The sequence below is a fragment of the Artemia sp. Qi Xiang Cuo genome, chromosome 19 (assembly GCF_049724085.1).
Source record: "Artemia sp. Qi Xiang Cuo chromosome 19, ASM4972408v1, whole genome shotgun sequence".
Lineage (NCBI taxonomy): Eukaryota > Metazoa > Arthropoda > Branchiopoda > Anostraca > Artemiidae > Artemia > Artemia sp. Qi Xiang Cuo.
The window spans coordinates 54,872,857-54,899,229 of NC_142812.1; the positions used below are offsets into that span (position 1 = coordinate 54,872,857).

The window sequence follows — 26,373 nt, forward strand, 5'->3', positions numbered from 1 at the left end:
AAGATCCAATAAGCTACATTGCTTTTTTTTACAAAGTAGTGAAAACCTCTGAAGTTGTATTATAATCACTATGTGGTAAATTCAGTTTAAACGGGCAAAGTAGTACAAAAAGGTAGAAACACCACGTCTGAGCCTTAAGATAAGCCTTGGCTATTCCTGAGAAAATATTGATGAAAAATTGTCGTAACAAAATGGAAAAGGAAGCATAGCGCTCTCTACACTTTTGTCGTAACTGTTTTAGCAGCAAAAAAGGGCGGGCTAAAATGTAATATCCGTTTTTTGTTCGACATTTTGCTCTAGTATATCTTGTCCAACAGGACCATAATTCTACCAAGAGGTTTCCCTTACTAGCGGCTTTAAATTGGTGTTTCATCCGTTTTCTATCTACCATACGTTCAGCTCCGCAAAAACTGATTTTTTCAATTGCGTTTTTCTCGGAATTTTTAAAAGTGCTGTCACGACATTCTTGCTTTCACAAGACGATTTGTGTTCAATGGATCGGAATCGCACAAAAGCCAAAAAGAATCTGACAAACTGACTCATACAAGCTTGTAGCAATGAACAACCCTATTATCCTGAGCTGTGATCGCTACTGTATGCATGCATATCAATACCTGTCAATGAGGTGTTTTCACTGCCAAAAGCACACCAGACCTTCAGGCAGGCTCTTAGTACTAATCAGTTCTCATCTTACGCCATCTATGTTTCTTGAGAACGAGAATAATCTTGGTATAGAATTGCAAATCTGGTGATATAATGCTGCTACTTCTCCACTGATTACACGGATCTGACTTCCAAAGAAAAATTGTCTCCTGCTACAGCAAAAATTACTAAGTCTTTGCAGCAATGTGCCCTTGCATCTCATCTCGCTTGCTGGGGACGTTAATTGTGCTTTCACATTGCCGGATTAGTCAAGAGCTCAAATAATGGTATCTGTTTTTTACAATCTGAATCTTATCCCGAACTATTCGTATACATATCTCCAAAACTCGAGAAAAGTAGCTCAGTTGATTTCATGCTCTGGTCGAATCGTGTGACTACGAATGGATCAAACTATGTTGACTTTAACCCTTCGGTATCGGATCATTTACCAATCTCAAACTGTTTCATTATTAAATTCCCCTTCCTACTACTGCAACAATCCTCAAAGCTACCGGACAAGGAGGAACCGATTTCAATCAATGTTTACTGTAGCGGAATCACATTTGCAACGCGCTGTGCCGAGAGCTGTGTCTTTCTTTAACGCAAAGTACATTTGGGGTCAGAAATACGTTGTTGGTCACTTAATTCGGCCTTACAGATATCTACAAATCTTCCAAGTTGTGGTACCAGATAACGAATGATTGTGACCGGCTAAAGTATGGCACCGTTAATGACGGAACATTATATACTAAGCGCCGTTTTGCTTAGTATCTAACCAATTATAGGGCTCAAATGACTGATCACATTAATGACGTCATTAATGTAAAATCTGGCACCATTAATGATATAAGATTATATACTGAGCGCCGTTTTGCTAAGTGTCTCACCAATCACAGGGCCGAAATTATTGATCACACAAGGAGAATTTCTCAAATAACCCAAATGAAATTTGGAGATATATAGGAAGGGAAAAGGCCCTGTCACCTCAGACCTACCAAGTGAGAGTGACTGGATCAAATATTTTACAAGTGAATTTCCTCCCCCTGGTCCTATGTTAGGATGCCATTTCGAACCTCCACTAGTAGACAGTCTGGTTGGTGTTGAATCGCATGTTGTTTTGGTTGTGTCAGCCTCAGATACATATTGTGCTATCATTCGCCTTCGGAAAAAGCTCTCGCGTAAGAATGGCCAGTTATGCGGTTTTCATTTACTATATGAGTGTACTATGTGTACTATGTGAGTGGTTGGTTTCAGTAATGGGATCAAAAAATTGTGGGACAATAAGAATGATAGCAAAGTATATAAAATTGGGTATGTCACATAGAGATAGATTTTTGTAAAAGGGGTGGGGTGAGTGTGGAAAGTATTGTTGTATGTGTGTAAGTTGTTTTCTTGTTTGTTATTTTTGTAGTCATGGCCCTTGATAGATGTAACATACATCTATCTATTTATGTTAGTTTAATGGTATCGTGTGTTTTATTATGTTTTTGTAATGTTTTGTAATTTTGCGTTGTTATTGTTATGTAGGCTACCATACTTTGCTATGAGTGTTATAATCATGTTATTATTTTGTTTGATTTTCTTTTTTTGCCATGGCCTAAAGTGGCTTTTATTGCAATAAATATATATCTATCTATCTATCTATCTATCTATGCAAGTGATAACCTTCACCTACAGTTAGATGCAGTGATAAGCTTCATCTACAGTTATTGTACAAAATTAGTTTTAGCTCTGGTATTGTTTCCAAATTTTTAAGTATTAGTACATCTACTCATCCTATAAAACAGATAAAATAGCCGGCAGTGCTGCTCTTAGAGACCTATAACAGTTTCTTCTGTTCATTATAAGTTGCTGGATTTATCATGCTTGCAACAACAGCTCGAATTTACTAAAGAACAATCCACGGTCTATAGTAGCCGAAAGTTTAAAAACGCGTTTTGAAAATTAGTGCTAGTGAGAAAACATTGCCTATTTGTACCTGATTCAGGAGTGGTAGCTATTATTTCGACTATTCGTAATAGTAAACATTCGTTGCCAAAAAAAAATTTATGGGGAAAATTTATGGAAAATTTATGGGAATTTAGTTGAAGTTGATAATTAGTATAAAAAAAACCTGTAAACAAACAACCAAAATATCTATTGCAAGAAAACCACACTACAGCAAAAATAGAGATAACATCCTAAAAGAGGCAAAAAGACATTTAAAAGAGACAAATAAGGCCGTTGAAAGGAACAGCACTCGAGCAAATTCATCGATGGTTACTGAGTTGTCTTGTGATCTAGATTTCAAAACAAATCAAACTTTAAAGAGCGGTTTGGGTAAAAGTCTTACTCTAAAGAGCAGCTAGGGTAGGAGTAATAAAACTGATCTTTGCCAAAAAGTCAAATTTTGAGGTTAGCCAGTATTGAGAACATGGTTTATTCTTTGCTAAGATCTTCCTAAGAAAAAGCAGAAGTTTTTTTTTTCTGTGTCTGATATATCATAAGCAAGTGCATTTGCCAATATCACTCATGTGTCTAAGAATACGTCATAGTATTGATCATATATTAGTCTAGTTCCAAGCATAGATTTGAAGTACAATAGTTCAGGGACATGGACACTGGTCCGTCTAATATCTTTTACTTTATGAAAACAAAAATTTTAAATTATACTAAAATTTTGCAAATATTCTCAGTACAACTGAGGTGATGTCGACAGAAGAAGAAAATAACTGCCCTGGGAGCTTTAAGCTTCCCCATTTCTGTAACTTACTTTAACAGTTTTTCCGGTTTTTTTGTTTTTTTTTCAAACTCAAAATCAACAGAAATTACAATAAATAACCATGTAATACGCGAAACGAGCAAAGATTAACATGAATAGGGCTGACAACCCCCATACCTTCTCAAGACCAGAACATAATTTGCACTTTAATGAAAAAAAAATACATTTAAAATGGTTTGTAGTGCAAATTGTTCTGTTCTTGAGAAGACATGGGGGTTGTTAGCCCTGCTCATGTTAATTTTTGTTGGTTTTGCGTTTGACTCGGTTATTAATTGTAATTTCTGTTCGTTTTGAACATCATTTATCTATTGATGGTGATTTGCGGTAGTTTTACGCTTGGAAAGTTATTTGACTCTATTTCTGCTCATTTTTGGCATAGTGGAGCTCATTACTTTTCTTTGGAAAACTTGCTTTGTGGGAAGTTTTTTTTTGGTATTACAGGAAAAAAAAAATTACCAAAATCACAACCAAAATTATATTTTTCTTGCAGAAATTCCCTCAATATTTCAATTTTTTCAACATTTTTCACTTTTGTGGAAAACTTTCAAAAATTCGCGATTTTCAAGGGACCTCCCGAATCTTTAATCTGCGAATATTCGCTTCAGCTGAAATATTCATGTTTTACAATCCACAAAGTAAATCACTGAATTTAAAAACGAATCTAGAATTTACAAAGGAAACCCTAATGTATGGTCTTTTAAAGGCATAAAAGGAAAATTGAGTGCCACAATTGCAGTTGGTGTAATGGGGCCCTAGAATTAATGGCCGTTTACCTGTCTATTTAGTTGTTTTTTTTTGCTGATTTAATTTTGCATTTTGCTAACTAAAGGGAAATTAAAACAAATATTAGAGCAACAATTTGACGAAAATTTATATTCTAGCCTATATAAACAGCCTAGATTATAGGCTATTTTTCTTGTGTGAATCTTGGTTTTGGACGGCGGATCTTTTTTCACCAAGACAGTCGTGAATTTATATATGGTGTTGATAAAGGACAAAACCAAATGAAAGTTAATTTAAGCTATTTATAGATAAATTACACAAAAGAAAGCTTTTTTTGGGTAAACAGGGTTTGGGAAGACTGTATTTTGTTTCCTTCAGTGAGACTACATGGTCTATGAAAAGGATTAGCTTATATATTTAAGCTCCTGGGTCAAATATTTGCTGGATTTCATTATCAGTTCATATTGTGGTCGGTTTAATAATTTTTACTTTTTTTTAGCTTTAAGTAAAGAGCGACTCGAGCTAATAGTAACCAAAACCCTAAAAAGTTATGGTAACAACGTGCAAATAAAAAAAGGCTTTTAAGATGATTCTAAATATGTGAATTTGATTAGGTTCAAATTTAATTACTAAAGTTACAAATATGAAAAAATCACTTCATTTTTGAAAAAGGGGCAAACAAAACAAATGAGTAATTTTAATGAAAACTTTTAATGAAACGCAATATATTAGAGAACACTAATGCAATGGTTCATGACCCTATCCAGAAAAATGCGGAATTTTTAGTTTTTTTTAGACGAATGGTCACGGATGGTCTGTGATGGTTGCATCGAACCCATTGATTAATTTGATGCAATGATTGCATTCGTGATGATTGAGTCGAATGATGTATATGGTGTTATATGGATACATATATATATATATATGGATATATATGGTCTTAAATTATATATATGGTGTTATATGGATATATATGGTGTTAATAAAGGACAAAACGGATGTTCTGTGATGGTTGCATCGAACCCATTGATTAATTTGAAGCAATGATTGCATTCGTGATGATTGAGTCGAATGATGTATATGGTGTTATATGGATATATATATATATATATATATATATATATATATATATATATATATATATATATATATATATATATATATATATATATGGATATATATGGTCTTTAATGATATAAATGGTGTCATACGGATATATATGGTGTTGATAAAGGACAAAACGGATGGTCTGTGATGGTTGCATCGAACCCATTGATTAATTTGATGCAATGATTGCATTCGTGATGATTGAATCGAATGAGATGTGATTGCATCGAATCAATTGTCCTAAAACATTGAGAGAAGGCCGATTGGAAAATAAAATTTTAATGTTTTAGAGTCCATTTAAATGAAATTTGCAAAAATTTATAGGTTGGGGCAAAATACATTTTTCAGAATCTAGGGAGGGGGGATTTTCTTTAGAAAACACATAAAGAAGTATTCTCAATGAAATACCCCCGAAAAAGCGTATTTTACAAAGTCTAGGGGGTAGGATCTAAGAGGAATGTTGTCTCTGTCACCCTAACTGAAGCAACTCTAAGCCAAAAAAAAAGGTTATACCACAGCAAAATTCCATTTTCTGCCATTTTGTTGCCCCAAATTTTGCCCCAAAGAGGGAGCAAAAGCTATTGATGGAAATCTCTAAGACAACCATTCGATTTAAAATGATCAAAAATTATATATTACGCTTCTCAGCTTCAGAGGCAGTAATGCCTCATGGTGGCACATTCAAGCTTAAAGATACACTAAGTCCGTAAAAGATGAACAATAAATAAGGGAATTTTTATCAAAAACATCACTTAACTAACTTGACTCATTTTCGGTACGGTAAAATCATGTAGAGTGATCTATACTTGCGCATCGGCTTTTAGGGAGTACAGCTGTTGAATCTTTTTTAAAGTTGGGGGGGGGGGGGGTAAAAGAGGTTGCCTGAAACCCCAAAAGGGCTTTTTTGGCGTAATATCAGCAATTAAAGATGAAAAACTGACTAGTTCTACTCCAGACAATCGTTTGGTTTTAAGGCCGGGAGAACGTTTTGCATTCAAATTTATAATGTTAAAAATATATATAAGATTTGTTTTTTAGTTTAGTGCATTAGTTTGCTAGATGTTTTCCAGATAAATTGCTTAAGGATTGTTCTGGGTACCCGGCTGACTGACCGTATTTCAAACAATAGGCTACGAAAAATGTGGTTCAATACTGCTCTCTCGGGCTATAATGAAAGAAAGGTTGAGGTGGCTAGGGCACGTTGTGCGGATGAAGGATGACAGATTGCCGAAGTTTGTTCTTTTCGGCCAACCATCTAGGGCTAAACGGAAAGCAGGTCGTCCCCGTCTGGGGTGGGAGGACGTCATACAGAATGATTTAAAGGAAATGGGAACTTCGTGGGCGGGTGTAAAAAGGGAGGCTTTGAATAGATTGGGGTGGCGGAGGAGCGTGCGTAGCTGTGCTGGCCTTAGGCGGCTTCGTGCTGCGGTGAGTTGTTAGTAGTAGTAGTAGTAGTAGTAGTAGCATAAATATAATATATTATAGATATCAGTTTGGTTTCATAGCCGGGGTGTATCATGTGCTTGCTTTCTGATTGATACGTAGAGTAGCGGTGAGTTCCTCCTTCTTGCAGCTCACCATGTTATTTTTATTTCATTTTTTAATATTTTATTCAAAACAGGAGAAAGCCAGAGGCTTGTCCCAATAAATGTTCCTCGTGCTTTCAACTCTGTTGTGCGTTCTCATGCATTGTATAGTGCACAGCAGCCAAGTCATGATCGCTCAACGGTTAAAGTGCTCAAAAGTATGTATTCTAGATTATGTATTCTAGTATGTAGTATGTAGTACGTATGTATTCTAGATTATTGAAGTATCATTGTATTCTATACGTATTCTAGATGTGTAGTATGTATTCTAGACTATGTTTTCTAGTAGGTAGCATGTATTATGTATGTATTCTAGATTATTGAAGTATCATTGTATTCTAAACATATTCTAGATGTGTAGTATGCATTCTATATTACGTATTCTAGTATGTAGTATGTAGTACGTATTCTAGTATATATTCTAGATTATTGAAGTATCATTGTATTCTATACGTATTCTAGATGTGTAGTATGTATTCTAGTATGTAGTATGTATTAGGTATGTATTCTAGATTATTGAAGTATCGTTATATTCTATACGTATTCTAGATGTGTAGCATGTAGGCTATTCTAAATTATCTATTCTAGTATGTAGTATGTAGTACGTATGTATTCTAGTATATATTCTAGATTATTGAAGTATCATTGTATTCTATACGTATTCTAGATGTATAGTATGTATTCTAGTTTATGTTTTCTAGTAGGTAGCATGTATTATGTATGTATTCTAGATTATTGAAACATCGTTATATTTTGTATGTATTCTAGATGTACAGTATAAATTCTATATTATGTATTCTAGCATGTAGTACGTATGTATTCTAGTATATATTCTAGATTATTGAAGTGTCATTGTATTCTATACGTATTCTAGATGTGTAGTGTGTATTCTCGTTTATGTATTCTAGTATGTAGTATGTATTAGGTATGTATTCTAGATTATTGAAGTATCGTTATATTCTATACGTATTCTAGAAGTGTAGCATGTATTCTATATTACCTATTCTAGTGTGTAGTATGTAGTACGTATGTATTCTAGTATATATTCTAGATTATTGAAGTATCATTGTATTCTATACGTATTCTAGATGTATAGTATGTATTCTAGTATGCAGCATGTATTATGTATGTATTCTAGATTATTGAAGTATCGTTCTATTCTATACGTATTCTAGATGTGTAGCATGTATTCTAGATTATCTATATCATCTATATTTACTTGAAAGTACCAATCCCCGTTGATTGTTTCATCTGTAAAGCCATAGCACGAGTCTAAAAAGGAATCCACCAGAGTGAAGTAACTTTGCCCCCCACCCTTGTATAATAAGACTTAAAAAAAAAGTAAGTAAGTATGATGGCACTAGACACTAAAGGTCCAAACCGGCGGTGCTGATCTCCGTTTCATGGCCCTTCAGCCAGGAAGTGCAAAAGAGGGTTGGGGGCTGGCCATCTTGTGCTTTCACACACCCTTCCTGCTTATAATTAGACTTCGATTTTATTTTATTATATTTAATTTTATTAGTTGATTTTATTATGCAATAAGACTTGATTGAAGCCCCAAAAGAGATGGAACTGATTTCATTTTTAAAAGATTGGACAATCCCATCCTCAAGTACACCGATAATGTTTTATTTAAGTAAAACTGTATCGCCTGTTGAAGAGAACTTTTATAGCAGGAAATAGGCCAAATGTTGGTCTGAATTTTAATATGTCGAAGAGCAAGGTTCTTGCTTTTGGTAAACTAGTACCACTACTACTAACAACTCACTGCAGCAGCAAGACACCTGGGACCAATATAATTCCACACGCTCCTCCTCCATCCAATCTATCCAAAGCTCCCCTCTTTACAACCTCCCAAGAAACACCAATTTCATTCAAATTGTTCCTCATGATCTCTTCCCACTCCAATCGGGGACAATCAGGGCTTTTCATTTGGCCCTAGATGATTGCCCGAATATGATGATTTCTGATAATATGTCATCCTTCCTCTGCAGAACGTTTCCTAGCCATATCATCCTTTCTCTCATTATAGCCATAGAAAATAGAATAGAGCCACATTTTTTGCATAGGTTACTGTTTGAAAAGCGGTGAGTCAGAAAACAGAATAGAGCCACGTTTTTTGCATAGGTTACTGTTTGAAATGCGGAGAGTCAGAAGTTTACCCAGAAAAATCCGTAGATAATTTCTCTAAAAAATATCTAATAAATCGTCCTCCGTCTTTCGAAGCACCAAGGTTTCAGAAATATACTTGACCACTGCCATGACTATAGCTTCCAATATTCTAATCGAAGCTCGGTAAACCTTTAGGTAATGTCAACTGTGTTCAACAAGAAAATAAGAAATTCCGATTATCTATTTACATTAAGTACCTTGGTCTTCCAATAGGAGATAGTGTGAAATCAACAAGGGCACTCCTTACTACACATCTAAGTGAGAAAATCGTTTGACACGCTAGTCTGTTGTAAAGCGTGGCATAGCCCGTGTGTAAATTCTTACCCGTGTTTACAACACTTCTGCCATGCCTCATATCCTTGCATTGACTTTACTTTGGACTATGTTTATAGCTACCAATAAATAATTATCCAGTCTGTATAGTATTATTTCGTTTGGCAAAATCCACATTATGGATATCTCTATGGGCTAGAAGCAAACATCAAGTCTCAGCTTAGGGGATAACTCAGCCACTACTAGCAGCAGAGCAGCGTCAAGTTTGCTTTTTGAGCAAGCTGGACAAGTCGACTAGCCTCTATCCTATTATGTATATAGATTATTTGCATGTTGATATCTGTGTAATACTTGTATTATCTGTATGTTATGGTATGTGCAATAGCATGCTTTATTTTTGTTTATTCTTTTTATTCTTTATTCTTTCTTTGATCACTTTCTTTTACTCCATTTTTGAACCCTCGTGTATTCTTTTGGGTAATAAAGATATTGATTGATTGATGACATAACAGGCTTATCTATGAGTAATCATTTTTTTAACCCTGTTTTTACTCCATCCCACGGCACCAGGCACATCATAACTGCTCAATATGCCCAAAGTCCTTTACCCAGCTACATTAATCAGTAGAAGAGAAGGCCAAAGAAGCTACTTTGGTAGTATCTAAGGAATCATACTGCAAAATAGGCTCAAGATATACAAGCCGATTTGATGACGTTGCCGTCATCCAGAAGGCTCCATAACCAACTCTTTAAAAGGCATTTCGGAAGCTGACTTGGAGGGAGCCTATGAATCATGGAAATCGCGCTGGCAGCAGTGCATCAACGCCCAAGGGAACTATTTTGAAGAATTTCAAAGTGTTATTAAAATAAGATGAATAAATTCCTCTTTATAGAGTAGGCCTCATTACTTTTATGACGCAAGCTGTACAACAAAATAGCCTAAAATATTTTCAGCATAGACCTTGGACATCTTACATGTCTTGGAAATAATACCCCAATCATGTTATATAGTAGCTTCAATTTTTAATTCGACGTAAAATACACTTAACCCTTTCTTCGACTCAATTTCCGCATCCTCAAATCGAAAAATTAAATCGTTGCACAAAAACACAAGGAAACGTTTCACTAATATTCGCTATTAATGACAGGGATTGGAGAGGTTTGAACAAAAAACGCGAATCAGTTGGAAAGTATAAAAATATGCATAAGAGAAAGTATAAAGAAAATTTGCGAACTGTTTATGATCTAAAATATAAGCTATATATATATATATATATATATATATATATATAAGCTTAAAGTACAGGTGACTTACCGATATGAACGACAAAACTTCTAGGGTATATCGACAAACTGAGAAAAGGATACTCAGGCATTTCATGCTGAAGTCCATAAATATATTGGCTCCCAGATATCTGACGAGATATATGACTCACATGAGCTTCATAGCTGCCAGAAAATCCGGAAAAAAATTTTTTTTTACAAACAAAAAGAAATAGCTTGCTGTTTTTTTACAATTAAAAAAAAAGTTAGGAAGAATAGGAAGACAAGTCTGCAAACCAAAATTAGAATATTAGAATCTACAGTGATGACAGTGGTTAAATACGGGTTTGAAGCACGGGCGCTCCGAAAAGCGCATGAAGATTTGCTAGATGTTTTCCAGAGAAATTGCTTCAGAATTGTTCTGGTTACTCGGCTGACTGACCGTATTTCAAAACAGTAGGTTGTACGAAAAGTAATGGTTCAATCCCACTTTCTAGGGCTATAATGAGAGAAAGGTTGAGATGGCTAAGGCATGCTCTGCGGATAAAGGATAACAGATTAACAAAGATTGTCCTTTTCGGCCAACCGTCTAAGGCTAAACGAAAAACAGGTCGTCTGCGGTTGGGGTGGGAGGATTTCATAAAGAAAAATTTAAAGGAAATGGGAACTTTCTGGGAGGGCGCAAAGAGCGGTGCGTTGAAATAATTGGGACGAAGGAGGAGCGTGCGTAGCTGTGTTGGCCTAAGGCAGCTTGGTGCTGCAGTGAGTTGTTAGTAGTAGTAGTAGTAGTATTGTTATAATTTTTACACCAGCTTATTAATACTCTCTTCATAAAACATTGTCATAATTGTCTAATATGACAATTATGCCTATATTTAGCCTATATTATTATATGCTCCGTATTTAATAAACGTATTAAATATGGGCTAAATTGAGAGAGGAATTGGGGACAATATTCGGGGGCGTCCACCCGCTCAGAGTCTCGGGCAGGTGACCCAAAAATTGAGAAAAATTTAAATTTTCTCAGAATGTGGGGCTGAGCTTAGGCAACAAATAGGTACTATTTGAAAGATAAAGATGACTTTAAACGATTGTTTGCCTGTTATTTCAAGCAAATTAATGGTCCTATATCAATTCTATATTCTTGGTCAACCTTCTTAAGACCATAGGCGGGCGTGCCTTGTTTGCCTCTCATTACAGGCAATCTAACGACCTTATCTCAGTTTTAAATTCTTGGTCAACATGATGCCTGAGACTCTAGGCAGGCATGCCTTTCCAAAAACTAACCTGACAAGTATGTGCCCAATAAAAGTCATGCATACTCCCGCCATTTACCCGTACAGTCCCAGCCATTTAAACATTTGCTTCTCAATTACTTGAACTATCTATCTTGGCTTTTCTCTGTCTACAATTAGCCATGTCTTGATGCAACCTACTGCAAAATACTTGATAACTTCAATTCAAAATCAACGGACTCTTTAACTAAGCAAAGGAATAAAACTTACTTTACAAATAACCAAATAAAATTTTCAAGTATAGAATAGTATAGGAGGTTGCATCACTGGCAGTTCCAGGGGATTTGGGGGGAACCAGGCCCCCTCCCCAAGATTTTTCTGGCACCATCTTATCCTGTTTTTTTTTCGTCATTTACTCTTTTTTAGAATGAATTTGTCAATTTGATCAATTATTGGCACCCTTAAATCTGTGTCAGATTTAAAATCCAACCCTGTGGTGATGTCTTCCAGGGCACCTTCAGTAAAAAAGAAAAAGTCACACATTGCAAAATGGATATTAACAGTCGAAGGAAGTTATGAAGGCATAAGTGATAAAACTGAAGTGTCAGAAAAAATCTTTAGCAATGACGCTGAAAAAGAGGTTTCTGATGAAAGAAATTTATTTAATGAGACTCAAGCTAATGAAACTGAATTTTCTACCAGTGAACACCTGATTTCTAATGACCAAGTAACAAGAAGTTAAATTGAAAATAAAAACACAACTTTTATTTAACCTGCGATGGCTACAACACATTCAGCTACAATCCAAAGTGGCTCCATATTTCAAAATAGCCAACAAACCATTCAAAACGAATATACCGACAACAACAATACAACAACGCCAGTCTCTGCAATTCAATCTGAAACTATTGAAGACTCACAAGATGAAAACCCTACAGATTCACAAGACGAGAGTCTCAATGAAGAATCTAGGTCAAGAACAACGACCTTAGAGTACCTTAAGAGTAACTGCATGCCACCCATAAAAAGCCAAGGAGCTTGCGCTTCAGCATATGCTTTTACAGCAGTAGCAGTCATAGAGTACAATCATTGTTTAAAAACAGAAAAACTGGCTCTTGGAAGTGAGCAGCAAATTATAGACTGCAGTCACTATGACAATGGCTGCTCTGGAGGCCAGGAATATGGCTCCTGGAGGTATATCGAAGATACTAAATCATTCTGTACTGGCCCAAATTACCCATATATGTCTGGTGTGACAAGCCTAGCGGGACAGTGCAGAAATAATTCCTGTAAATCGATCCCAATAAAAATGATCAACGTATATTTACCCACAAATGACGAACGATACCTTCTAGATGCTGTAACGAACATAGGTCCGATTGCTGCCGCAAAATCAGCAAATTCTATACTATTTGATGGTCTAGCACAATCAACCCCCCAATACTATCCCCCAAATGTCAAAGCTGTAATTTTACTTTCAGAAGGATATTATTATTCATAAAAATAAAAATAATTATTCAGAAAAATATTGGTTTTGCTTCTAAGGGAACTAGTAATCCAAGGATTATCATGAATATTGTCACTAAACACAATTTCATTTTACAAGCATTTAAGAGGATCCATCGCAAATGAAAATATTTTGTCTAATATTTTAAAATACAATTTTTGGTGGCGTTTTTTTTCTAGGTTTATTATTCTTAATCTTAAAAAGTTTCATGTGAATAAGTCTCAAGGTAAAATATAAATGGAATTTTCAAAATTCTGTTTAATTTAAATTCCAAATGTCAAGACTAGAAAAATACTGCTGCTTAGAAACTTGCATTGCTTAGATCATTCCAATGACGTTCTTTATACAAATAATTATACATATAAACTAGACTTATATAAAAAACTAGACTTGTTACAAGGAAAATTCAGAAAAAGTTTTTTCCAAGAAAATATGTTGAAAAACAAGTAAGTAGCAATATTAAAACTTATCAAAACATGCAAAACTTATTCCGGTATATTTGGGGGGGGGGGAGTACTCCAACTTAAACCTCTTTCTCTGACGCTAAATGTGACTTTTTGCATCCATTTTTAAAAACTAATGTAACTGCTGCAATGGCCATTGATGTGGAATACGAAGTAGTTTGGCCATATATGGCCAATGGCCAGACAATACTTTCTACTGTTTTGTGCTTTAATGACTTTCACCTCCTGAGCCCCCTCCCTCTTTCAGTAAAAGTCTGATTTTTGTGAGGGAGCTCTCGGAACCGTTTTCTTATTTTCAAAAGGCTTTGACATTGGTTGTAGTGGACAAAATAGGGTCTAGAAGAAGGAAACTAGCATATTTTTACTATAACAATCAACACCCCTGATACACCCCAGTTATAATGACAATACATTTCTGCATTAATCGCTTTTTAGCTTTAATTTTTGCATTTATATTGCCTTTTCATTCTTCTAGTTCCAATATCATTCTGCCTAAATTTTTACGTTTCCATCACGATTAGTTTAGCTCACACAAAAATTTTCAGTGCACATAAAAAAGTGTAAATGCTCACACAAAGTCACTCAATTTTGTATTTAAAGATATATAAAAACAGTGGATATTGAAAAACATACCTTCACTCTTGATAGTAGATAAATCCAGTTTAGGAAAGTCAAAATTCGGTTCAAGGTTTGTAGATGACGATGATGAAAAAAATGAAGCAACATCTTTCTGATCAGGTGATGACATAGGATTTTTGCTTTCAAAAAACTGTTTGTCCTCATTTAGAAATATGTATTCAAATTCTGAAAGAAATTTACAAATTAAGATTTAGAAACAACACTTTAGAGTAAATCTACTGCTCCTCCGAAACTATGCAAATGAAAATTACTACTACTACTACTAACAACTCATTGCGGCACCAACCTACCTGAGCCCAGCACCTTTATGCATGATCCTTTTCCATTCAAGTCTATTTAGAACTTCCTTCTACTTATTCTCAGGACCTATCTTTAAGAAATCTTTTCACCCTATTTGGAGAATACCTGCTTTCGTTTGGCCCTATCCTAGCCGTCTACACCTTTCTCTCATTATAGCCCTAGAAAGCGGGATTGACCAATATTTTTAATACAGCTTAGTGTTTGAGATATGATCGGTCCGTCGGATACTTAAAACAATTTGGAGTCAATTTCTCAGGAAAATATCTAGCAAATCCTCCTACGTTTTTCAGAGTACCAATGCTTCAGAACCAATGTCTCATCACTGTCATCACAATGGCTTTCAATATTCAAATCTTAATGCACAGACTTATCTTTCTATTTTTCCCAACTTCTTTCAACTGTTAAAAACAATCTGGTTCCTATTTCACACAAAAAAATAATATATATATATAAAACATATAGAACATATAGAAGTACTTAGGTAAGAAAAATAATAATAAAAAAATCACTGAAAAATCTAATTAAGTTTTTTTTATATAAAAATTTTTTTTATAATGTTTTTTAATTACAACATTGAAAATAAAATGAAAATTACAGTAAAAAAAATCTTGATCTGATGAGCTTTCAGCAATTAATAGCATTATGTATCATTCAGTTTAATTTTATTAGTTCTTTCCAAGACTGTTCAAGACACATATAGTTTTCAGTAAAGCGCCAATGACGTAATAGGCAATATAATTTGGGCATTATAATGTAATTAAATAAAAAAAAACAAGTTTTTTAAACTGAAAGTAAGGAGCGACAATAAAACTTAAAACGAACAGAAATTATTCCGTATATGAAAGGGACTGTCCCCTCCTCAACGCCTCGCTCTTTACGCTAAAGTTTTTTATTGTTTTAAAAAATAAAGTTGTGAGACAGAGTAAAACTTTAGCGTAAAGAGCGAGGCGTTGAGGAGGGGACAGCCCCTTTCATATATGGAATAATTTCTGTTCGTTTTAAGTTTTATTGTCGCTCCTTACTTTCAGTTTAAAAAACTTGTTTGTTTTCTTTAATTTTTGAGCGTTTTCGAATAAATGCAGGTTTTGATCTTGGCTCAACGTACATGAATAACTAAAACAAAATTTTCATATTAATTTACTTTTATTTAGTTAAATGGCTTTCTCGAAACTTGTTTAATTATATTTACGAACGTTTTTTTTAGTAATAAATATACGTAACTTACGAATTAACTTACGTAACAAACTTCTATATTCATATATTTTTAATTTGTTTATTAGGGAGTTCGCCCCCTAGTCAATACCTTGCTCTTTAAGCGAAAGTTCGAATTTTGTTCCAATTCTTTAAAAATGACCGCTTAATCACAAAGGCCGTTAATTAGAATAAATAGCTCTTATGAAAGTACTAAAAAATCTTTGGCTTAAAGAGCGAGCTATTGACTACGGGGTGAACCCAATCATATATGTAATATTTTCTGTTCGTTTGAAGTTTCGATGTTGCTGCTATTGCAGTTGAAATAGTTGTTTTTTTATATTAAATTTTTGATCTTGCTTTAAATAATGCTGGGAAGTCCGGCGTCCCCTTCATAGCAATGTCCCTTCCCCCATGAAAACTTCCTTCATGGAAAGATCCTCCCACATAACCCCCGAACCCCCCCCCCCCACTACCAGGAAAAATCTCCCCTGAAAACGTCTGTATACTTCCAAATAACCAATACTATATGTTAACATTGGGTAAAGTTCATAACTTTCAGCCCTCCCCCCGGGAATTTCGGGGGATTAAGTCATCCTAAAAGACATACTTATTATATTTTCGAACATGCTGAACAAAATGGCTATCTCAAAATTTTGATCAGGAGACTTTGGGAAAAAAATGAGCGTGGGAGGGGGCCTAGTTGCCCTCCATTTTTTCTTGTCACTTAAAAAAGGCACAAGAACTTTTAATTTCCATTCCAATGAGCCCTCTCACGATATTCTAGGACAACTGGGTCGATACGATCACCCCTGGGAAAAAAAATAACAAACAAACAAACAAATAAACACGCACCCGTGATCTTTCTTCTGGCAAAAAATGCAAAATTCCACATTTTTGTAGATAGGAGCTTGAAACCTCTGCAGTAGGGTTCTCTGATACGCTGAATATGATGGTGCGATTTTCATTAAGGTTATACAGCTTTTAGGGGGTCTTTTCTCCTTTTTTCAAAAATCAGCCAAATTTTCTCAGGCGCCTAACTTTTAATAGGTACAATTAAACTTAAGCAAACTTACATATTTGAAATCAGCATTAAAATCTGATTCTTTTGATGTATCTATTTGTATCAAAATACCGTTTTCTAGAGTTTCGGTTACCATTGAGCCGGGTCGCTCCTTACTTACAGTTCGTTACCACGAACTGTTTGATAAAAGGGAAGGGGGCAGCGGTCAAACTCTTGTTTGTAGTGATTTTTCTTCGTTTTGACCTGATTTGCATATTCAATTTAAATTTTCCTCTTTTTAAGATTTATTTATTCCTTTATATGGTAACTGTTGCAGGTTTGTTGGCTATGATTGTTTATTTAATTTCTGTTCGTTTTGGGTATCATTTATTCTTTAATAGTAATTTCTGGTTGTTTTGAGCTTGAGTTATTGTAAGTTTCTAGTTCTTCTGATCTTATATATGGCCTTGACTTTTATGGCCTTAAGTTTTCGTTGAAATACTTCTTTTTTAAAAAGATTTTAAAAAATTAATTTCTGTTTGTTTTTTATTGCCAGAGTTTCAAGTTTTCAGTTTCCTATTTCAAAATCAATTTTTTTTTTCAGCATTAAAGTATCAAAACTAGTATCAGAGTAACAATATCAAAGTAAAGAAAGTATCACAGTAAACAAAGTATCAAATGAACAATATGCAACTTGCATAATTTACAGCCATTGCACCATAAATCAAAGTTGCCCCGTAAACCCAAAAATCCGAGTGTCAAAGTAACAATAAGCAGCTTGCATAGCTCACAGTCCTCTCCTCGGGTGCTGGGAGCGGGGTTCAACCCCGGAAGCATAGTTATCTGGCCTTAGGACTATTTTGAACAATATAAATATCACAAAATTTTGATCAGATACTTTTGAAAAAAAGTGGGCGGGAGGGGTGGGGGCTGGTTACCCTTTTATCAATTTTGACTCTTAAAAAAAGAACTAAGAGTTGCAATTTCCAATCAAATAAACATTGCCCCAGGGGCTATGGGGGATTGTTCAACCCCACTACTAAGTTAGAGTCATTTGAATTTTCGATTATTCAAAAAAAATGTCTGTTTCCAAATTTTAATCGGATGCATTTGGGGGGAAAATGCGCGAAGGAAGGGGGGTACTGGATACCTTCTGATCAGTTTAGAGCCATAAAAAGGACAAAAGAAATTTCCCATCGAATGAGTCTCCTCCAAAGTTTACACGACCAGACTTTCCATAAAAATTTTATAAGCAAACGATGGGTAACTAGGAAAATTATTAGCCCATTTCCCTAGGGCTGGAGGGTGCGTGTATCAAACTTGGAACAATAGTTATTTGGCGTTTGGACTGTTTTGGACAAAATAACTATCTCAAAATTCAGATCCAATACATTTAGGGAAAAGAGGCCGTGGGGTTGGGGCTAGTTGCCCCCTGATCATTTTTGAGTCCTAAAAAGGAACTAGAACTTTCAATTTTCAATCAAATAAGCTTGCTTTAAAATTTATATGACCATTATTTCCATAAAAACCTGATATGATACTGAGGCTTAACTTATAATCCTTTTCCCAGGATCTAACGATTGTGTCAATCCTGAAGGCATTATTATATAATCTTTGAACTATTTTGAAAAAAATGGCTATCTCAAAAGCTATATCAGATACATTTGGGAAAAAAGGACCGGGGGGGGGTCCATTTGCCCTCCGATCACTTTTGACTCTTTAAAAGGGAAATATAACTTCCAATTTCCGATCAAAAGAGCCTCCACTTCTTCCATAAAAATTTTATATACCCCCGGGGCATTGCTTACAACCCTTGCATAGGGCTATGGGGGCTGTATCAACCCCAAAGGCATTGTTATATAATCGTTAGACTAAACTGAACAGAATGTCTATCACAAAATCTCGACCGAATTCATTTGGTAGGAAAGGCATGGGGGGACTAGTTACCCTCCGATCACTTTTGACTCAAAATGGAACTTGAATTTCCAATTTATAATAAATAAGCCCCCTCCAAAATTTATATGACCACCCCTTCCATAATAACATGCCCCCAGGCCATAGCTTACAACACTGGTCCCCGTGCTCTGGGAGGTTTTGTCACCCTAGTTACCCTCCAGCCTCTTTTGAATCTTAAAAAGGGAGCTAGAATTTTCAATTTCTAATTATTCGAACCCCACACTAAGTTTATACGGCCATCTTTTCCGTAAAAACCTTATATGCCCCCAGAGCATAACTTATAACCCTCCCCCCAATGGTCTGGGGAGTTGTTTTGATCCCTAAATTTTTGTTATCTTATTGTTAGACTATTTTTAAAAAAATAACAATCTCAAAATTTCCATCAGACGCATTTGGGTAAATTGGGGCGGGGGAGGGGGTAGAGGCCCTCCGATCACTTTTGACTCTTAAAAAGGGAACAAGAAATTTCAATTCCAAAATCACATGAGCTCCCTATGAAAACTCCCTAAAACTTTTCAAAGTACTACAAAACTTCAGCAGAACGAGCAAGGGATTTAGCTGAGCATTGAAGAGTGATGGAGACTGGATTTGTTATTAATAATTTTCTTTTATTTTTTTATCTATCTATTATTATTTTTAATTCAGTTTTTTTAATATATAGGTTATAGTTTATTTATTTTTGTTTAATTTATAATAGAATTATTTAAATAGTTTAGGTTTTTCTTAATAGTTGTGGTAATTGGTACATAGTTACATACCTAATACGTTTTGTCCAGCGCAAAGGGTTCATATAATTTATGAGCTCCCTACCACCTACCACTCACTTCCTCCCTACTACCACATCATCTTCCTCCTGTACCATCCTTTGTTTCTACTACCCACTATATCTTTTACTTTTCTCTTAAAATCTAAAAGATGTCAGGCACGTAGCTTTTGAAAGGTAATATTTAACGTAATGAATTTTATATATTTGGTATCCTTATAAAAAGCCAATCTTCTTGACATATAATATATATATATATATATATATATATATATATATATATATATATATATATATATATATATATATATATATATATATATATATATATATCCTTTAACCTTGAAGTAATTCAGTGATAAATGGTGCAATCGGATACTTGAATTTTTTACGCAATCAGAATTTTACACAAGTAATGTAAGAACTTGAAATAAGTACCAGTATTTTGAAGATTGCTTATAATTTGAATTGATTGGATACTTGTATATTTAAAAAAAATTATTATCTGAGTTAATAATCATAAATGGAATAAGGTGTGTTTGGTCGATAGCAGTGAATGAGTGAATATTTTAACTCAAATCGTAATAACGGATTATGATTTACGGTCTATTACAGACTAGTTTTTTAAATTGCCAAGTTGATTAGTTTGGAATAAATTGACATTTGTAATGTATTGTCTTATGACTGAGTAGGACCTGTTACGCGAGAGCCGCTTATTTGTTTATCCAGTGGCGGTTAAAAGTTTATTCTGAATATAAACCATTCTGAACTGTGATTCTGATTTTTGATCGAGTGTTCAAATTATATTTATTCGTATTAATTTGGTACATTTAACCTGAAGAGGAATTGCTGCTGACCTATTGGCCTAAATTTCGAGTTGTTCTTGGAGCTGAGTTCGAGATTGGCGTTAGGAGTCGTTCTTATAGCTGAGTTCGGGGTTGGCGGTTGCCGTGCCCTTGTAAAGGCTAACGCTTAATGCACGTTAGCAGCTCCGTGGATAAATATTTGTTGCCTAGTGAGGTAAGCCGTTTCTTGTCTTGTAACCCTAGAAAGGTAAGCTTCCCAAAAAGTTACGTAGATGGTAAGCTTTCGTAAAAATTACTACTTGCAGAAACATTGACTTTTAAAACTCATCACTTAAGTATATTTTAAAAGTAAGTGGGTATTTTCAAAAAGAGATCCTCAGCTAATGTCTTACACAGCACAAAAGGCTGCTTTCATTTCTTGGAGTCACATGGTATGCATAACTTTGCACGGTGTTCACTGCATAACGGCTTTTTGCAGTGGTTGCAAAAATTGGTAGTCATTCGGCAAATGCGCGCCGGGCAAAGGCTGCAGATCGTTCTTCTCCCTTCCACAGTCGTTCCTGAATGTATTTCACCTGTCACCTCCATTGTTTGACTGATATCAAGTCTGATCGAGTGCTGCAAAGTGGGGGTTTCTAAGCGAGTGGTCATATGCGGCTGGGTCAACTCTTTGAACAGAACATTCATGAAATCCTTTCGTGAAAGTGGTCTTCCACCAGATTCAGAGATATTGAAGGAGTAGATGACATAACTGTTGATACACGCGATGTTGATCAGCCCATAAAACATGCACATGGGCCACCTGTTGGTCTTCCGAGCCGCTGACATTGAACTACACATTTGGTCAAATGTGTCTACACCGCCTTTGGTGTTATTGTACTACTCGATGATCTCAGGCTTCTTGCTTGGATACGTGATACTGGTACCCTCATGGCAAGTTGACAGAAGCAGGACCATTTTTGATGGCTTAGGAAGATAAGACACTAGAGTCAGCTCCCGATCGAAACAGAACATTGAGGTTCCTGTGATTCTCCCTTTGCTTACAAGCAGCTCTTTCGGAATTTCACTCTTGTTTTTTCGTAGTGTACCAACTGTAGTCAGTCGATACGGTTCTTTCAGTAATTCTGCTGCAAACGGAATCGATGTAGACCAGTTGTCAGTCGTGACATTTCTATTTGTCCCCCAGATAGGTCTTGTGAGCTCTCGCACATTTTATGGTCCTAGTGGAAATCCGTCAGTCCTTATCGCCTTTCCCAAATATGGCATTGCTGTCACCATGGACTATGTTCCAACGTCGCACATCATGAAAATCTTAAGTCCGTACTTGGTAGGTTTGTTGGGAATATATATTCTAAAAGGACAGCGTCCACGGAATCCTAAAAGCTGATTGTCGATAGTGACCTTGATTCCTGGACAAAAATGTTCTTTTCAGCTCTCTATGATCAATTCTCACGTTTCCCTTGTAGGTGCAAACGGATCATGTTTTCTTCGTTCTTCCCGAATATTTTTGTCATCGAACCGCAAACAACTGACCAAGAATCTGAAGGGCTGACAGCTCATGGTGGCATGGTATTCAGAGCCACTCAATTGGGTGTCAAACAGCTCCTCGGTCGAAAGATGCCCATCTTTGAGTGAGCCTGAGAGAATGAGGATACCAACTAGGGCCCGAACTTTTATCTTAGTCGTTGCAGCAGTGGTCGCACTTTGCTGTGAATACGAGTCTTTCTTCCTCACTATTTGCTCGTTCCTTTGTTTCGTTATTTTCTCGAAGACAGCGTTTGAAAAAAACAGGTGAAATGCTGACAGTTCACTTTTGGCCGCTTTTGCATCGCCTCTTACAGGACCAGCTACACCTCTAATAATGTTTCTCGCCTTTGCCTTGTTAGGTCTGGACGGCGGGACAGCCGACCATCGATGACCATTCTTTCCTTTCAAAGAGTTTTTCCTTGGAATGACAATATGTTCGTCCCCTGGCAGCTGAGAGGATAGAGGAGGGTCGTCATCGGTCTCATTTGACGATTCAGGAGATGTAGGACCTTCAGCAATGGTTTTTTTACGCCTCGAATACGGCTGGCTTAAACTCATTGTAGTAGAAAGGTTTTCATCAGGGCTGCTATATTCGTTCTCGTCGGGAGGAAAATAGTCATCATCGGAATCTTCGCTATTAGAAAGGTCAAGGATTTTCTGGTCCTCCTCATCGTCTGTACAAGAATCCTCTGCTGCTTCACCATCTTCTGATTCAAGCAGACGCAGGATTCCCGCATCTGAAAGCCGTCGCGAAGTCATTCCGCAAAAAGAAAATTTTTTGCTGCTCATTTGTTAAATCAGAAAATAGCCAAATTCAGCATTTTCGTGTGCTATTTCCTCACGAAATTTGCTACGAAGCTTGTCAACAACGTTAAAAAACGGATCTAACCTCATTGTCCGAAGAAGCTTACTACTTACCAAGTTTTGATAATAAAATCCCTTTTTCTGAAATAGGTGAAAAAGCTACGTCTTTGGTAAGATTCCTACACCAAATATCTCCACGAACCCGTTAAGATAATAAAACATCGATGACGGCACAAGAACTGGCTAGTCATTATATGAGCATATCGGGGAGGTTGGTTCGCGCAAAGCATCCGTTTCCATAGCAGCCGCGAAAAAGTCTTTTTGCGTCGTAAAATTTATGAAAGCTTACCCTTCTAGGGTTAATTACTTCTAAGATGGGACGTCGGCGTAAAGTCCAGCGTGCTGGAGCTGATGGAACTGGAGCAGTTTTAGATGTTTCGGCCACTTCTAGCGAGGAGTCCCAGTCACCATTGTTAAAGTTGTCCGAAGATTTTGTTACGATGCTGGCAATCGTGAAAGAAAACGGATCTAAGTTAGACTCTATTGATGGACATATGAGATATTTGGAACAAAGGGTTATATCGTTGGAAAAAGCGCAACTTGAGTTTGACGCATCGATTACGGAAGTTCAAGCCCGTGTAGTACCAGCTGAAAGCGAAACTGATAGCCTAAAAAATCAGATAAGCGTTATCACGAGTGAAGCGATGGCACTGAGGAAAAACAATATTGATCTGGCAAATCGGTTAATGATGTGTGAATACCAGGTATCTGACAGTAACATTATTGTTTGGAATTTGCCTTGTGACAGTAAGGAGGAAGCTAGTGAAGCGTTTAAGCAAGTGTGTCTGTCTGGGTTTGAAGTAAGTGAGGTTTACAAGTTCACAGTGCTACAAAACATGAAAGACCAGAAATTTTTCAAAGTTAATGTTTTTTCGAGGGAAAAGAAAATAGATTTACTAAAAGTTAGCAAGAATATGAAAGGGAAATCTGTAAGGAATCTGAAAGATATTTATATTAGTGATGATGGCCCTCTTTCTGTCCGGGAGGCACGAAAAAGTTTTTTTGAGAAGAAGGCTAAGCTAAAGGATATAGGTATTTCAGCTTGGGTGTCTAAAACCGTTCCACCTTTTCTTTATTTTGATCGTCCTAATGGTTCGCGAGGCAAATTCTGCCCTAGTGATATAATCCCGGAGCTTAATTCACCGCGCAGTGATAGCAATGCGCATCAGCGCAGTCAAGCGAGGGGAAGAGGTTTACGCGGTGGTGAAGGTAGAGAAGGAGTTTAATATAGGTCCCTATTTGACAATATGGTAATCTTGTGAACGGATGGTTTGTAATCGTGTGAGTATTGTTTAGTGTCAGTTATGAAATTTATAATAAGCGGTTGTTGCGTTTATTATTAACTTATTAAGTTATTCATTTTTTTTTTTTTTGTGTGTTATGAAGTATTGATTGTTTTTGTTATTTATGTCCCCTATGTTGGCGATTCTTTTTGTGTTATTATTTTTTTCCATGTTTTCTTATATTTTGTTTTCTTTCAGGATTTGTTGGTCTGGATTTTCTCGGTTCTTGGTCGTTTCACTCATGGTATGGTATGGTTACCATTTTTTCGCATTCCAAAATTCCGGTTTCCATCCCTTCGGATTGATTATTTTGAACGTCAAGTTTATGAAGGGAACGGCTGGGTTTTCTTGAGAGTGATTCGATGAAATTACATGATTTGGGGGGAGGGGTACTTCACAGAGATTTTGATGTGGGTGAGTTTCATGAGGTTAATCCTGATTCCCGTTATAAGTTTCTGTGTGATTTGAGTTCTATTAGTTGTCAAAGTGAATTTAATATTTTTCATTTAAATTGTCAAGGGATTGGAAGTTCATACCAGTTTTTGAATGAGTTATGTCTGCAATCAACCCCTCATGTTTTAGCTTTAACGGAGACTTGGTTGAAGAACCATAGTTCTTCTCTGCTAGAGATTGGTAATTATAAGCTGTATATTAAAAATAGAGAGATGCATCAACATGGCAGTTTAGAAATTTACGTGCGTAGTGATTTTGAGGTTATGGTGAGAGATGATACAAGAGTGAATCGAGAAATGGTGTTTCAAAGTGTGGTGTTAGAATTGCAGTCTCTTAATTTTAAGTGTTTTATGATTGTCGTTTATAGACCCCCTTCGTATAATATAGATGAGTTTAGCTCACTTTTAGAAGAGCAATTGGATAAGTTACCAATTTCAACTAGACCTTGTTTTATTTGTGGTGATTTTAACTTGGATTTAGGAACTGTGAATAGTAACCTTAGAGCTAGGGAGTTTCTAAGCACAATGTTAGGCTATGGACTACAGTCTTCTATTTTTATATGTACAAGAGTGTGCCATTATTATGCTACGTTGTTTGATAGCGTTTCTTTCAGTACTGGATATAGTAGTTTAGCAATGCGAGTATTATTGTATATGATTTCTTGGATCCTTTTGGTCTGTTAGTATCTATTCCTTCTCTTTTGAACCGGCCAAGATCAGACCGTTCTGAAGTATCAAAAAATTGTTTTCCTGTTATTAATGTACCAAAGTTAAAGAATGAGCTTGGAGGAAAAAATTGTGATTTTTTATATAGTAATGATATAGATGTGAATGATAAATTTACACTTTGGTATTCGATGATTAAGGATACGGTAGTTGCTTGTAGTCAAGTTAGGAAGAAACGTAAGTATTTTGATTCACCGAAGAAGCCTTGGGTTACGAAGAGTATTCTAGTTTCTCTAGCTAGGCGACAGCAATTGCATAAAAAGTCCGCATTAAGTAATAGTATTAGCGATGTAAATATTTATAAAGCGTATAGCAATAAGTTGAATAGTATACTTCGTAAAGCTAAGTTAGATTACCTGAGTGATAGTTTTAAAAATGCGGAGGGTAACCCGAGAAAGACTTGGAATGTTATAAATTCTGTTATTAAACCGAATAAGCCTGAAATTGTTTGTAGTCTTGTTGATGGTGAAAATATTCGCCAAACTACTGAACGTATGTGTGAGCACTTTTCTAGTGTAGGCGGCCGGTTAGCGTCGTCTGTTGAGCAGTATGCAAGTGATGGTGATTTTACTCAGTTTTTGCCTGATAGTAGTGACGTTTCTATGTACTTGCGACCGGTTACTGAAAAAGAATTGTGTGATGTGGTAAAAGGTGTGCGAAACAGTGCATCCGGGTCAGACTTTATTTCAACAAAGGTTTTCAAGTCAATTTTTCCTGTGATATTGCAACAAATTTTGTACCTGATTAATGCTAGTTTTAAATGTGGTATATATCCGGAGTGTCTTAAAAGTGCCAGAGTAATACCTTTATTTAAAGGGGGTGATAAGAAAAATGTGAATCATTGTCGACCGATATCCCTCCTATCTGTTATATTAGGCTAGTAGAAAAACTTATTAATTCTAGAGTATCTGAGTTTTTGGAGAATCTTTCCTTTTTCCATTCTAATCAGTTCGGTTTTCGTAAGGGGATGTCTACTGAACAGGCAGTTTTATTTTTGACAACGTTTGTGCATGATGCTTTGGACCAAGGTTTTAAGGTGGCGTCTATTTTTTTAGATATTGTTAAAGAATTCGATTCAGTTGACCATGAAGTTTTAATTATGAAGCTAGAAAATTGTGGAATTAGAAGAA

At 35.8% G+C, this 26,373-nt stretch overlaps 1 protein-coding gene and 1 pseudogene across 5 annotated transcripts in view; one reads left to right on the top strand and one right to left on the bottom strand.

The window, feature by feature from the left end:
• LOC148941014 (uncharacterized) overlaps positions 1–26,373 on the bottom strand; it is a 78,406-nt gene that overhangs the window by 27,193 nt on the left and 24,840 nt on the right. For all 5 annotated transcript variants that reach the window (XM_089105205.1, XM_089105203.1, XM_089105204.1 and 2 more), the window contains exon 3: positions 14,367–14,537. In XM_089105205.1, the coding sequence (XP_088961331.1) occupies positions 14,367–14,537 (171 nt within the window). The remainder of the gene's footprint in view (positions 1–14,366; positions 14,538–26,373) is intronic.
• Positions 12,208–13,263, top strand: LOC148941015 (uncharacterized; annotated as a pseudogene).